Genomic DNA, 13,659 nt, shown 5'->3' with positions numbered 1-13,659 from the left:
CAATTGACAAATTAGCGAACTTAACAAAGTCATATAAATTTATTTTTTAATTTGTCCGCATCAGTTTATTTGTTGCCATAGATGCTTTAGTTAAGTAGATCTATTTTTATGTTTGCTAACCATACTGTTTCAATAGTATTGTTCCTGCACTTGCTAGATGGCTACTGCCATTTTCACTAGTGGGGAGAGGGATTTGGTATTCCCCCATTTCTTTTTACATCTTTTTCAGTGTAATTAATGCATTGCATTTTCTTCAAACAAAAAAAAAAACCCCATTTCTTTGTACTTCTTTTTCAGTGTAATTCATGCATTGCATTTTCTTTAAAAAAAAAACCTAAGTTAGTTAGGCTTAGTTTGTGTCTGCATGTTCCTTTGCTACTTATACAAGATTTACTCAATGCACACCTTAGGTAGTAGTTACAAATTTTTTTCATCACTCAAAATTTGTGATTATGTTAAAATAATTAAAAATAATAAATAAATAAATAATACATACTACATAATATATTTTTTTTTTTGAGGACTATCCACCTCTATTACAGTGTGATATTTGTTCAATCATATTACCTTTAGTTTCTTCAAGAAGAGCCACCAAGGTACTAATTGACACAAGGTGCTTGGCACATAATTTATATAATATTAAACAAATGGCTAAAGTGACATCCCGCACCATGAACCATAAGCGATTCTTCAAACCGCACCCTATTCTTTTAAAAGTGACTATTCGATGCACAAACCGTATTTTTTTTCGCCTAGCCTATTTTGAAGGTTTCCCAATATCATTGATGACTAGGGGCCGGTAAAAAACTGATGTGGAACTTACCTCTATATATCAGTATTAATACTGTATAAGCTTCCCCATTTCGCAAAGTCTTCTCCGATTCACAGCTCTAGCCCATCCAATCATATAGCAGTGTTTCCTTCTACTAAAACCGTTCGCCGATGAAGCATTTTCCGACGAAGCACTCAAAGTAGATGTATGTCATCTTCCTCGAATTCATCACGAGTGAGAATAAACATGGAGTATGAACCTAGTGTGTATTGTACCTGTGGGTTGAAAGCTCCTATTTGCACAAGTAGAGAGTCGGGAAAGCAATTCTTCGAGTGTTAAAGATGAAAGGTTCGAATTTTGTAAAGTTTTGGATGAATTTTGGTTTTCAATTGTTTTTAAACTAAAGCTAGGGTTTTCTTAAATTTGTTAGGATTTTTTTTCGTGATTGGAGTTTGTAGGATGTAAATGGTTGCGGGTTCTTCGGTTGGAAGGATCAGAATGCAATGAGGTTTGTGCATCGAATAGTCACTTTTGAAAGAACATGGTGCGGCATGAAGAATCGCTTATGGTTCATGGTGCGAGATGACGACACTTTAGCCTACAAAATTATTTATTAACTTAATTTTTTTTGTTTATATAAAGAATATTTAATTATTATTTTTTATTACATATATATTTTATATATATGTATTTTTTAGAGTTAGTTTAAAAAATGTTCTTTTGACTATTGACATTTATAGATTTTCTTTCTTAACTATCAATTTGATTATAATTGGTCCTCTTATTTGCATGACTATACGTTCGCATATGCTTCTTACTCACATATTCCTTGTATTAAAGATATATGCTTCAAAATTATATTAACTATCTATTTTTCTCCAAAATAATTGCTTAATGTGCTCCACTTGTCAAATATATATGTATTGATCGACCTTTTTCTTTATTCTTCTTTTTTTGAAAAAAAAAACCCACTAACTCCATCTTTAACCTAGCAAGTGATGAGTTAAAAATCAAAATATAATCGAAATCATGTAATTTGCTCTCTTTTTTTTTAATCACACAATTAAATTAAACTTAAACAAAGTAAGTTTTGACAAACAACTAAATTTTTTTTAAAAATAATTGACAGATCGATCTAGAACTCTAATTAGCTTCTGAAAGCCCATTGCTTTAAATGCTATGTTAACTGTTTCTTATGTTTGTCCTACTCTACTTTTCATTCAGGATTGTTGACCACATAATACATAAGCATAAATTTTAGTCCAACTATTAACTTAGACATTAGCCTTGTGCTCAAATGACATGTAGTGGGTCTCTCCATACAAGAAGTCTTAAGATTGAGCCTCAGTGTAGGCGACTTTATCTAGTAATGTTTTTAGAAAACACAAATTTCAATTTGGTATCAGAGTTAGAGTTGCATTAGTAAAAATTCATTGACTTTATATTAGGACTTCAAAAGTATCTAGTAATAGAGTTAGCGTTAGCTGTATTCAAAAAACAAATTTCACTTTGGTATCAGAGCGGGATGTTTCTCTTTCCTTTGTTCCAACACTACTCCTACCGAATACCGACTGGCGTCGCACATCATCTCAAAGGGTAAATTCCAATCCGGTCCGACTAAGATAGGTGCACTTACTAATTTCTCCTTGAGGGTGTTAAAAGCAACGGGTGTTAAAAGCAACTAAACACTCTTCTCCGAACTCAAAATCTATATCCTTCTCTAAAAGCTTAGTCAAGGGTCTAGCGATCTTGGAAAAATCCTTGATGAAACGTCGGTAAAAACCGACGTGTCCTAGAAAGCTTCTCAAGCTAGTGACTGAATTAGGAGGTGGTAGGGTGTCTATAACGGACCTTTTCACTTTGTCTACTTCTATTCCTTTCCTCGACACCTTATGACCTAGCACTATTCCTTCCTCTATCATATAATAACATTTTTCCCAACTAAGTGCTAGGTTTACCTCCAAACATCTCTTTAGCACTTTGATTGCCTAGACATTCATCAAAGGTTTCTCCCCATATAGTAAAATCATCCATGAATACCTCCATGAATTCCCCTATATAATCCTCAAAGATCGCTAACATGCATCTCATAAAGGTAGCCGGCGCATTGCATAGCCCAAACGGCATGCGCCGGTAAGCAAATGTGCCCATGGGACATGTAAATGTAGTTTTCTCTTGATCCTCTAGAGCTACTTGTAAAATTCATTGACTTTATATTAGGACTTCAAAAGTATCTAGTAATAGAGTTAGAGTTAGCTGTATTCAAAAAACACAAATTTCAATTTGGTATTAGAGCGGGATGTTCTAGTAATAGAGTTAGAGTTAGCTGTATTCAAAAAACACAAATTTCAATTTGGTATCAAAGCGGGATGTTAGTAAAAATTCATTGACTTTATATTAGGCACGAAGTCTGATTAAATAACAACTCGTGCTTGATTGAATAACAACTACTAGTTACTCAGTATCAGAGCAAAAGGTTAGCTTTGATACCAAATTGAAATGTGTGCTCCATCATAAACTTTTCTGCATCAGTTTATTTGTTGCCATTGTTTATGATGCATGGCAAACTATTTACTTATAATATTACTAATATTTAGTTGAGATGGACCGCACATAATTCAACCATATTCAGGCAATTCCAATGTATGTGGTGAAGAATATTATTATATTTACTTATAATATTACTAATATTTAGTTGAGATGGACCGCACATAATTCAACCATATTCAGGCAATTCCAATGTATGTGGTGAAGAACATTATTATGGATAAGTTCTTAAGGAAACTCGAAGACAAGAGACATGCGAAGGCAAAAGATGTTACGGAGGAGAAATGGAAGCAGATAACTGTGTTCAGAGAGAGGTCATCAATACAGTTTAATTAAATAAAGGACGTTGAGCCAGCAAATTTCTATCAATAATGCATTGAACATAAGCTCAAAAATCAAAATGCTACCTTTGAGAAGGAAAGGTAGAACAGAACATAACTGCACATTAGACTTTCGAAATGTGTACATATTTCATTATTATCTTAACTATCTCCCTCAAACATAACACCTAACGATCATCAACATTCTTATCATGTAAAATCATTGATTTCACCAAAAAATTAAAATTTGTGGTGAATCAAGCTAAGCTTCATAGACTTTGCATTCCTCGTCTCCCGGGTTTGTCTTGCAATAGTCCTCCAAAGGGTCTCCACTTCCTGCAACTGGCATCCCCGGCCACTTGCTAGCTACTAGATGTGCCAAATCCACAACACGTTGGCTGCAACGCCCAAAAAAAGCGTATGATCGTGACTATAATTGAAGCATGTGCTCTATCCAACTAAAAGTCTAAGCTGATAGTTAGATTGCACATTTATGTGTTTATATTATATGCTCAACAACTATATAAAGGTCTCACTATCAACGTAAATTATGTAGTTATTTTAAGTACCTGTATCCCCACTCATTGTCATACCAGGCGACGACCTTGACCATGTCGTCGCCCATCACCATGGTCAAGGAAGAGTCGATGGTTGAGGAAACGTCGCTGCATCTGAAATCGACAGACACGAGAGGGGCGTCACAGACGTCCAACACGCCTTTGAGTGGGCCGTCGGACGCCTTTCTGAAAGCTGCGTTGACGTCTTCAGCCGTGAGCCCTTTCTTGTCGACGTTGACAACGAGGTCTACGACCGAGACGTTAGGCGTTGGCACTCGGAGAGCAATGCCATTGAGCTTGCCCTTCAGCTGGGGTAGCACCAAAGACACTGCTTTGGCTGCACCAGTGCTGGTTGGGACTATGTTCAATGCTGCAGCTCTTGCCCTTCTCAAGTCTCTGTGTGATGCATCCAACAGCCTCTGTATGTATGCAAAGCGAATTAACCATTTTGTTTTGTTAATCATGAACTGATTCTTATTTGGAGGAGATAAAGTGGATTGATTCTATTATCACCTGATCACCAGTGTAAGAGTGAGTGGTTGTCATTGTTCCCTTGACAATACCTGCAAATTTTCCATTAACTTGCATGGTATCCAAAACCAGATAACTTCGGATGAAAACCATGATTGAAAAAATCGGCTAGGGGCGTCTAGCGGCTAGGTGCCCGTGAATTTTTTATTATTATTTATTTTTTAAAATTTTGTTTGAGTTTTTTAAATTTTTTAAAGACCTAATAATTATAAATTATTTAATACTTTAATAGTTAATACTAAAATATTAAATATTAACCTAAAAAACATAGAGTTTGAACAATTTAGGGTTATTTAGATCAAAGGATGTTGTTTTGAGTGAAATAACACAAAAAAATAGCTAATCAGCCGACTAGGTGGCCTAGCCAGCGCCTAAGCGGCCTAGTCGGCCGCCTAAACCACCGATTATGGTGATAGGCTAGGCAATTGGCTGACGCCTAGCGCCCAGACGGCGATTAATCCGTGCCTAGGCGGGATTTTTGCAACACTGATGAAAACCCAACATCATTGGCAGCTTACCAAATTCCTCATCCATGATCTTTACAAAGGGAGCCAAGCAGTTAGTGGTGCAAGAAGCATTGCTGCAGTTGTGACAAGAACCAAATTATAAAATTGTTAGTACCCTTTTTTCTACATGGCAATTAGGCAATGATCATATCAGCTAAGAAATAGTATTGATGGATGATTTGTGGAAGCACTCGCCTTACGATGTTAGAGACCTCGTGGTAGTAGTCTTGTTCGTTTACGCCAACAACATAGGTTGGAATATCAGCACCTTTTGCTGGAGCAGTGATGATAACCTTCTTTGCACCAGCTTGTATGTGCTTTCCAGCACCTGGACCATCCACAAACACTCCTGTTCCCTGTCATTCAAACATTTTTTTGTTCTCACTTAAGGTTTAAGGTTATCTATTCTAGATTCTGACCACAATCAGGCCCGTTCCTATCATTTTATAGGCCCGGGGCATAGTATAACAATAGTTATGCAGTGGAAGGTGGACCTGGGTCCAAAAATGATGCTGTTTTTTTTTTTTTTAAACATATTGGCTTGAAATGTGGAACACAAACTCTACATTCACATACACTATACTTTACATTCACAATTTGTAACCTCTACATTCACACATTACAGCGTTATATGTTTAGTAACTATATTACCATTGTTATGCATTCACACATTCAAAACTCTATATTCACAGGTCATATACTCTATATTCACAACTTGAGAACTTCACATTCACACGTTACAGGGGTACAAGTTGCTAGAACTTCTTAACTCTATTACAGATTCACACATGCATAACTCTACATTCACGATTTCTATACTTCATATTCACAATTTGAAACCTCTACATTCACACATTTCTGGACAACTCTACATTCACACAATCATAAGTCTATATTCACGATTTCTATACTCTACATTCACACTTTGAAACCTCTACATTCACACATTTTTTGGCAACTTTAATTCAGCAATGTGTTTACTATAAAAAAAAAATGACGTAGTTTTGGACCCAGGTCCACCTTGCAAGGTGGACCTGGGTCCACAGCATAATTTGTGATAGTATAAAAAATGGGCCCTATATGAAATTAATTTATATATGCGTAAGGGAAAAAAATTAATGACAAATAACTTGAAATAAGAATTACAAGTTTTTAACAATTTTGCATACACAATAATAATAATGAAAGCAACTCTAGTTGCTTTCGTTAGTTATGAATGAATTTTTCTTTGTTGGCTTAAAAAATACAAAATATTCAATATTTGCATATGTGTCTTCATAAATAAAGAATTACAGTTAATAAAAATGAATAAACAATTTAAAACCAAATAAGCTTATAGACAATCACATTGTTATTATAATAAATAATAAATCACATTGTTATTATAATAAATAATAAAGCAATAATTAATAATAATTATAAAACACAACTTACAAATAAGAGTAGAGCATGAAATCTGAATTACTTGGAGCAATAAATCAAAATACTTTAAAACGTAATAAATGATATTCATAACAAAATATGAAACATGATTAATTGGATAAAATAGTTTGAATAGAAAACACATTATAAATCACGCATATCCTCTATTGATATCATATTTATAAATAATTTTCTTTTAGTAAGATCAATTTCAATTTTTTTTTTTTAGATTAATATGAATACAATGAGTCAATGACAAATAATAGAACTTCTAAACTACATTGACTAGATAATTCATTAAAAAAAAAGAAGGAATAAGGTCCAAATTAGCCACTGAACGTAACATGAAAGTGCAATTTGGCCACTGAACGAAAAAAAAAGTGCAATTAGGCCACTGAACACTTCAAATACATGCAATTTCACCTGATAGCAGGTTACCTCCCATTTTATCAGGTTGTCTGCTTACTTGGATAGTGAGTTGGCATTTTAAAATAATTTTTAATAATAAACTTAAAAATAAAAATTGAAAAAAAAAAAAAAAAAACTCAAATACACTAGAATCCTATTCCAATTCGTGGGCGCCAAGGCTATTACTAATTGAATTTGAGCCACCAATCACAATTAACATACACTATATCAATTGAAGTCAAATTGAGGGTTCATTATATTTTCATTTTTCCCATCAAACTAGCTTATCTCAACTCTCGGCTGGCCTGCAGTCGACGCAGTTTTCCATCAACAAAATGGAATACTTCATCGGTAGAGCCGTGGGTTTGTGTGTTTTTTTTTCTTTTAATTTTTTAATTTTTTTTATTATTTATTTATATATATATATAATTTATTTTTATTAAATTATTTTAAAATGCCAACTCACCATCCAAGTAAGCAGGCAACCTGATGAAATGGAAGGTAACATGCTATCAAGTGAAATTGCATGTATTTGAAGTGTTCAGTGGCCTAATTGCACCTTTTTTTTTTCGTTCAGTGGCCAAATTGCACTTTCATGTTACGTTCAGTGGCTAATTTGGACCTTATTCCAAAAAAAAAAAAAAAACTATCTTTTAAAATTATTTCATAACTAATTAACAAAATATATTACATATACATAAATCATTATAAAGTTCACAAAATAACACATGTTCTAAATATTAATGAATTACTCGAATAGAAATATATTCGAACTTTGATATGAATCACAAATCAATCTATACAATAAATATCATTATAATTATAAAAATATAAAATAATCACATAGTTACAACTCAAATAATACAATTAGAAATAGAAATAAATTCCATATGTTATAATTTGAATACTATATAATATTTTTAAATTCATCTTCTAAATAGTAGGGGGAGGAAATTAAATTTCATAAGTTATAATTTTATTTTAATTTTAATACTATATAATATCTCTAAATTCGTCTTTTGGGAGGAAAAAATTTAAAGTATCCATGGGAACTAAAAAATTTAAAGTTTTTGGGAGGAAAAATTTAAAGTATCCATGGGAGTTCAAAAATTTAAAGTCTAAAAACAAATGTATGTAACCATGAGGGTTTGAACCCAGACCTCAACAATGTAAGCTATACGTCCTACCAACTAAGCTAAATCAAATGTATTTTACTTAAATGTATATTAAATACTTATAATAAAACTTTATAGTGTGGGCCCCTTTCAAGCGTGGGCCCAGGGCAAGGGCCCAGCCCACCTTTGCCCAGGGACAAGCCTGACCACAATTAGCCATTAGCAAATAGCAGATTGTTCGTTGTTATTCATGAGTGGAGCACTGGAGCATATATACCTCAATAACAATGTCAATTCCCATATCAGCCCAGGGAAGCTTGAGAGGGTCCCTGTTGGAGACAACCTTAATGGGCTTCCCATCAACAGAGATGGTCTCTTTGTCCACTACTTTCACATCTGCCTTGAAAGTTCCCAGCATGGAATCATACTTGAGCAAGTGAGCAGCCTGCAATGCCCAATTTACACTGTAAATCAGCAGGAAAGAAACAGTAATCGCGCTCGCAAGATACCACAGATTCGATTTGTTTTTTGCACTCACATTCTTGACACCAGCACTGTCATTGACAACAATAACTTCCAATGGCGAATCCTCGCGCCCGTGCCAGCAGCGCAGGAAGTTCCTACCAATGCGCCCGAAACCATTGATTGCAACCTTCAATTTGGCAACAGTTACCCCCTTAACCGGGGCTCCTACAGCCTGCAGATTCCAGACACCATTCAAAATGTTACAAACATATATGGTTCAGCAGTATCAACAATATAATCAATCCAATCTTTCAAACAAGAATTTTTACTTTGGGAGTGAGTTGGGCAGCCACAACATCAGAGAAGGAAGCTTCCCTGTTAGAAAACGTAACGCATCCACTCGAACGCAGACCAGAGAACTCAGCCACTTCCAGCCTCTATCCAACCAGAAAACAAGAGATCAGATCATGTTAGGATCAAGCGTTTACCACTAAGACAAACAACGATAGCTAGTACCATCACAATTTCCAGAGGCAGGATGCTGGACTTAGCCCTTCTAGCCCTTCAGGCCTCTGCCCAACAATCCGGCCTTTAGTCACTTAATGCTGGACTTGGCCCTTCATTGGCCTCTGCCCAACAGATCATGACAAAACCTTATGAAACCTCAAAATTTTATGGGAGTTACCTTGGAGAAGCATTGAGGAGTGGAGGTCTTGGAGGGAAGCCTTGTTCGGGTTGGGATTCTTGAATAAACTAGAGCTGCATGGGAAGCCATGGCTGCAACCTCAACAACTTCAGGACCAACTTACAAATCCTGATTTTCCAATTATTTATACTGCATTTCATTTCATTCATTGATCAAAAATGCTTTAAACAAATGCATGGCTGCGATTCATGTAAAGCAATGAGTGGCAAGGATGGTGTGGTGAAGATTGATACGAGATAAGATCAGTCTGTCATGGTATATTGACCTTCAAAATCTGAACCACAAGAAGCTTTGTTTTTGCTTTTAATGGTTTTCCAATCTTGTGTAAGTGACACCTGTATATATAATGATTATAGTTATGTAAGAAAAATTGGTCAATATATGCATACAAACACATTATTCTATGGTTGTTTATATTGAAATTAAATAATAGATTGTACTCTATAATTTATTTTAATAGGTAGAGGTTTGTATTTGATAAAATCTTGGAGCAGAGACTTGATAACTATAAAGTTACAAATTCAACTCCTAAGTCCTAATGGAGCAACGTATTGGCCTTTTTTGGTTTGAAATGTGGGCTAATCTCATTGTGATCATTTGCTAGTTAGATCACAAGACAGGATTTACTCAGTGGCCAGTGCACACTATCAGGCATCCCATCATTACTCAAAAAAATGAAATCTTGGGTAGAGGCCAATGATAGGACACGTGGCTTGCAAACAAATGAAGAAGGTCCCACAGTTAGATTTGTTATTTCCACAATTCCACCTCTACTTGGCTACATGGAATTCTTCTGGTTGACAAGCAACTGCAGCTGATGGTTAACAGCTCGCAGAGTGAAAATTGTGGTTTTGAGAAAGAATGGAATTGGCAATATCCCATGATTGTGGTTTTGGTGCAAGATGTGTCTCAATTGGCAGCTAAAAAAAAGGCAAAAGTATTAACTAATTTTGTGTTAGTCGATCAGATGAGGATACAAAAATTCACATTTTATTCAGAAATTTAGAATTCATCAGATAGTGATTACCAATGACACTATAAGCACAAACAGGAACATTTTCACAATGCCCTTAAATCTTCTAAAAAAGTATGGCATTAGCTTCTTAATGCGAAACCGGTATATGCTTTCTTATACAGCAGATTCAACTTCATCAGTGTTCACAGCTGCTCCATTTGGGTTGTCTTCAGACCTCAACTGAGCAGAAATATCATCTATGGCAGAGTTAAGCTGCTCGATCTTCTCTGCAAGTATCTTGCGTTGTTTCTGAAGTGAAGATAAAATGCATGTCATCATCATACAAACATATTTGAGGAAACAAAGCCCCCAGGGCATAGCCAGTGGTCGAAAGGTTGAGTGTGAGTGTAGTGACCCAGCAAATACCCGGGTTCGAATCCTCAATGGGAGAAGATCTAGGCTTTGGGGCAAAAAGCAGGCACTTAAACCCTGCCTCATCGAGGCACATTCTGCGATTTACCTCCTCTCACAGGGCAAGGGATGAGAGGCCCTCAGGTTTAGGGTTTAAACCTATATTTGAGGAAACAAAGTGTATAGGGATAGCAGTATATGTTCGTGATGACATAGTCCACGTTCTTCATGCAACGCCAAATGATTGTCAAAAAATTTTGTGCACACAATCTGCTTACCTCCAGGACTTTTTCTTCGTCATATAAGAATTTGGGCAGTTTCCTCATGAGGTCTTTCCTATCGGCTCCAGCTAAAGCCTTGCTGATCTGTTCGAGAGCAAAGAGATCTGTAGTTATTCATCATGTTGATGCTTGAAGCAAAGATCAATTATGGAGCTTAAAATGCCAGTTGCAGTATTGAAAGGTCTAGGCGCCTAGCAATTTCTAGTTAACCACTGATTACCTCAGGTGCAAACACACAACCAAGTGCACCGACAACTAATCCTCCTAGAACGAAACCACCAACAAATATGCCAGCGCTGCTTGACCTTCCATCATCACTGCCATTATACAGAAAATTGCTATAACCGATTTGTTACATATCAATAATGGATAAAAAGATGGGATAAGGGTTCAAATGCGCCCTCCAACTATAGGTCTATATACCAAAGTGCAATTAGACCCTCGAATTAAAAAAACATCCAATTAAACCGTTAAACTTGTTAAAATTGTGCAATTAACCTATTTAACAGATTATCAAAAGGTAACTAGTCAACTTTGCTTACTTGGAATCCTATTCAGAATTTAAAAAATAAATAAATAAATAAATAAATAATCCAGCAGGCTTCTCCGTCCGATTTGAACAGAGCAGCCATGGATTCTTCGTCCAGATTTGGACAGAAAAGCCATGGCTGCTGCATTCAAATCAGACAGAGAAACCCGCTGGCTTCTCCACAATCAGACTATTAAACTAGCTCGAATCGTTTAGTTGATTTACATAGCATTATCTATCTCTTTCTTCCTAACTAATAGCTAGGATCCTAATTATTGATTCAAATAGCATCACCTATCTCTTTCTTCCTAATTAATAGTCTGACCAATGACCTAGGGAAGACGATGATACACTCGGGCCTTCAGTCATAACACAGAAAACAAAAACTAGAAAGAATAAACTTTGATTCAGCCCACAGATCTGTTTTGCATTATGGTTAGCAATACAAACCTGTATTGTGCTTGAATAGCAAATGAGCTTCGAGATGTGGATGGGTTTCTAGCATGCCTACGATTGAAGCACACCTTGGTGGGGCATACACTTTGCTCTATTGAGTTTAGACAAGAGCCTGTAACGTTAAAAAATAACAATGCCACACTGCTTTGCTGACAGAGAGTTGGGAGAAAAGGAGAAATAGAGACAGGCCAATGCCTTATAACTTGTTTGGTTTGTACTTTTTAATCAATTTAATAGAGGAACTTGCAATTGCTCAATAAGAAAAAACTGCAAGTTATAATTTTTTTTTTTAAGGAACACACCGAAAACAGCAAGCAAGATTAATCCTAACCCTCATCTTAATAATTTGAGGCAAACACAGTGCAAGATGCCATATACTCCTTCGAGGCTTCGACATCCTATACCAAACACTAAATACCTATTCTTGCCTTGGTCATTCAATTTCATTCAAGCACTCAGGACAATTTGTAAATAAGAAGTCATAGTACAAGTTTTTTTTTGGTTAAGTTACAGTAACAGTATTAAACACTCCTTTGCATTTTATGATAATTAGTGGGAAAAGAGAATGGTAAAACGAATCAAAAAGCACACAAAGCATAGAAAGCAAAGAAACTTTTACAATAATGGATGTGTGTATCAGTTTATGGCACTATGGTCATCTCTATCTCACAGAAAATTATGGAAGAAGAGTCATACATGTTAATATTTTAGGAACTAGGAGTATCTTTGTTCCTGTAATCTGTGTAGTCCAAGGAAAGGCCCTTTGATCAAGTAAGGTGCCAGAGCCTATAAATGGTTTTACAGCCCTAGTAATTCGTTTGGCCTCAGTAAATTTTGAAGTTTCCAGAAAAATTGCTTCTTTTGAATTGCAAGTCCTTGTGATTTACTCCTCCATTACGAGGTCAAACTCTTCTTAATTTAAGTTTCAGTAAGTTTATGTTAGTATATATTTATATCTAACAATCTCATCTCTAACAACAAAATTCCCGCTCTTCTCTGTTTTCTGACCGTTCCCTTTCAACCCTAAGCTACAAGATAGTTAGATATTGAGCTGCAAGTAGAAACACTAGCACATACGAGTGTGAATCATCTATAACAAGAAAATTCTATCGCCACACAACTACAATGTTAATTACAGAAGCTCCATTAAAACTTCCAATTTTACTTTATCTTACTGAGATTTGAAATATTTCATACACTCAAACACATCAAAAAGCGAGAGAAGAAAGGGAAAAAGGGAAAAAAAATATCAGGAAAGAGAGTGCGGAGCTGAGTTTAGTAAAATAAAGAATTTAAGTAAAGAAGAAATTCTTTCAAAAAAAAAAAGTAAAGAAGAAATGAATCAGAGATCAAGAAACAAAGAACAAAAGAAGAATCAATGGAATTACCAGAGGAGAAATGGAGAGAAGTGGTTTTGGAGAGGAGCAAGGAGTTAGAAAGAGCTGTCGCCATTTTCTGCAGAGAAGAGAAGATTATGTGGCGGTGGTGGAGAAGTGGAAAAGGAAATACGGTGTGCAGGCACGGATGATGATTTTTTTCGTTCGATGAGATCGATGCAGGGTCCTGGTTGACTCAGCTCACAGTGCTTAACTAATTTGAGCATCGATTTTTTTTTTTAATTAATGTGGGTCCTGGTTGACTCATCTGACACTACTTTAACTAATTTGAGCATTGATTT

General features: G+C 35.5%; 2 protein-coding genes across 3 annotated transcripts; both read right to left on the bottom strand.

Annotated features, from left to right (window-relative positions):
* Positions 1–3,651: 3,651 nt before the first annotated feature.
* On the bottom strand, positions 3,652–9,486 carry LOC116006964 (glyceraldehyde-3-phosphate dehydrogenase B, chloroplastic). The gene is made up of 9 exons (XM_031247509.1): positions 9,329–9,486; positions 8,973–9,080; positions 8,717–8,875; positions 8,456–8,623; positions 5,429–5,589; positions 5,246–5,307; positions 4,710–4,759; positions 4,209–4,615; positions 3,652–4,037 (listed from the first exon to the last, which is right to left on the bottom strand). The coding sequence occupies exons 1-9, from the start codon at positions 9,416–9,418 to the stop codon at positions 3,902–3,904; spliced, it is 1,341 nt and encodes a 446-aa protein (XP_031103369.1). The 5' UTR covers positions 9,419–9,486; the 3' UTR covers positions 3,652–3,901.
* An 831-nt stretch (positions 9,487–10,317) lies between these two features.
* Positions 10,318–13,540, bottom strand: LOC116006044. 2 transcript variants are annotated; one of them, XM_031246295.1, is made up of 5 exons: positions 13,370–13,540; positions 11,976–12,072; positions 11,217–11,313; positions 10,994–11,080; positions 10,318–10,613 (listed from the first exon to the last, which is right to left on the bottom strand). In XM_031246295.1, exons 1-5 carry the CDS (start codon positions 13,431–13,433, stop codon positions 10,479–10,481), a joined length of 480 nt encoding a protein of 159 aa, XP_031102155.1. In that variant the 5' UTR covers positions 13,434–13,540; the 3' UTR covers positions 10,318–10,478. The 2 variants fall into 2 exon arrangements, with proteins under 2 accessions (XP_031102155.1, XP_031102153.1); XM_031246293.1 differs by having other exon boundaries at positions 11,976–12,093; positions 13,370–13,537.
* Between the last annotated feature and the right edge of the window lie 119 nt (positions 13,541–13,659).

Source organism: Ipomoea triloba, chromosome 15 (assembly GCF_003576645.1).
Source record: "Ipomoea triloba cultivar NCNSP0323 chromosome 15, ASM357664v1".
Lineage (NCBI taxonomy): Eukaryota > Viridiplantae > Streptophyta > Magnoliopsida > Solanales > Convolvulaceae > Ipomoea > Ipomoea triloba.
The sequence above is the reverse complement of the archived record's forward strand: the minus strand, read 5'-3'. Positions and strand labels throughout refer to the sequence as shown.

Bases quoted from the DNA above. Each gene is read 5' to 3' on its own strand.
- LOC116006044 (XM_031246293.1), bottom strand. From the start codon at position 13,433: ATGGCGACAGCTCTTTCTAACTCCTTGCTCCTCTCCAAAACCACTTCT. The intron at 11,081-11,216 runs GTAATCAGTGGT...GCTCTCGAACAG, and splicing joins GTTGTGTGTTTGCACCTGAG to ATCAGCAAGGCTTTAGCTGG. The intron at 10,614-10,993 runs GTAAGCAGATTG...TCTTCACTTCAG, and splicing joins ACGAAGAAAAAGTCCTGGAG to AAACAACGCAAGATACTTGC.
- LOC116006964 (XM_031247509.1), bottom strand. From the start codon at position 9,418: ATGGCTTCCCATGCAGCTCTAGTTTATTCAAGAATCCCAACCCGAACA. The intron at 9,081-9,328 runs GTAACTCCCATA...CTGGTTGGATAG, and splicing joins CTCCTCAATGCTTCTCCAAG to AGGCTGGAAGTGGCTGAGTT. The intron at 5,590-8,455 runs GTATATATGCTC...TTTGAATGACAG, and splicing joins GAATTGACATTGTTATTGAG to GGAACAGGAGTGTTTGTGGA.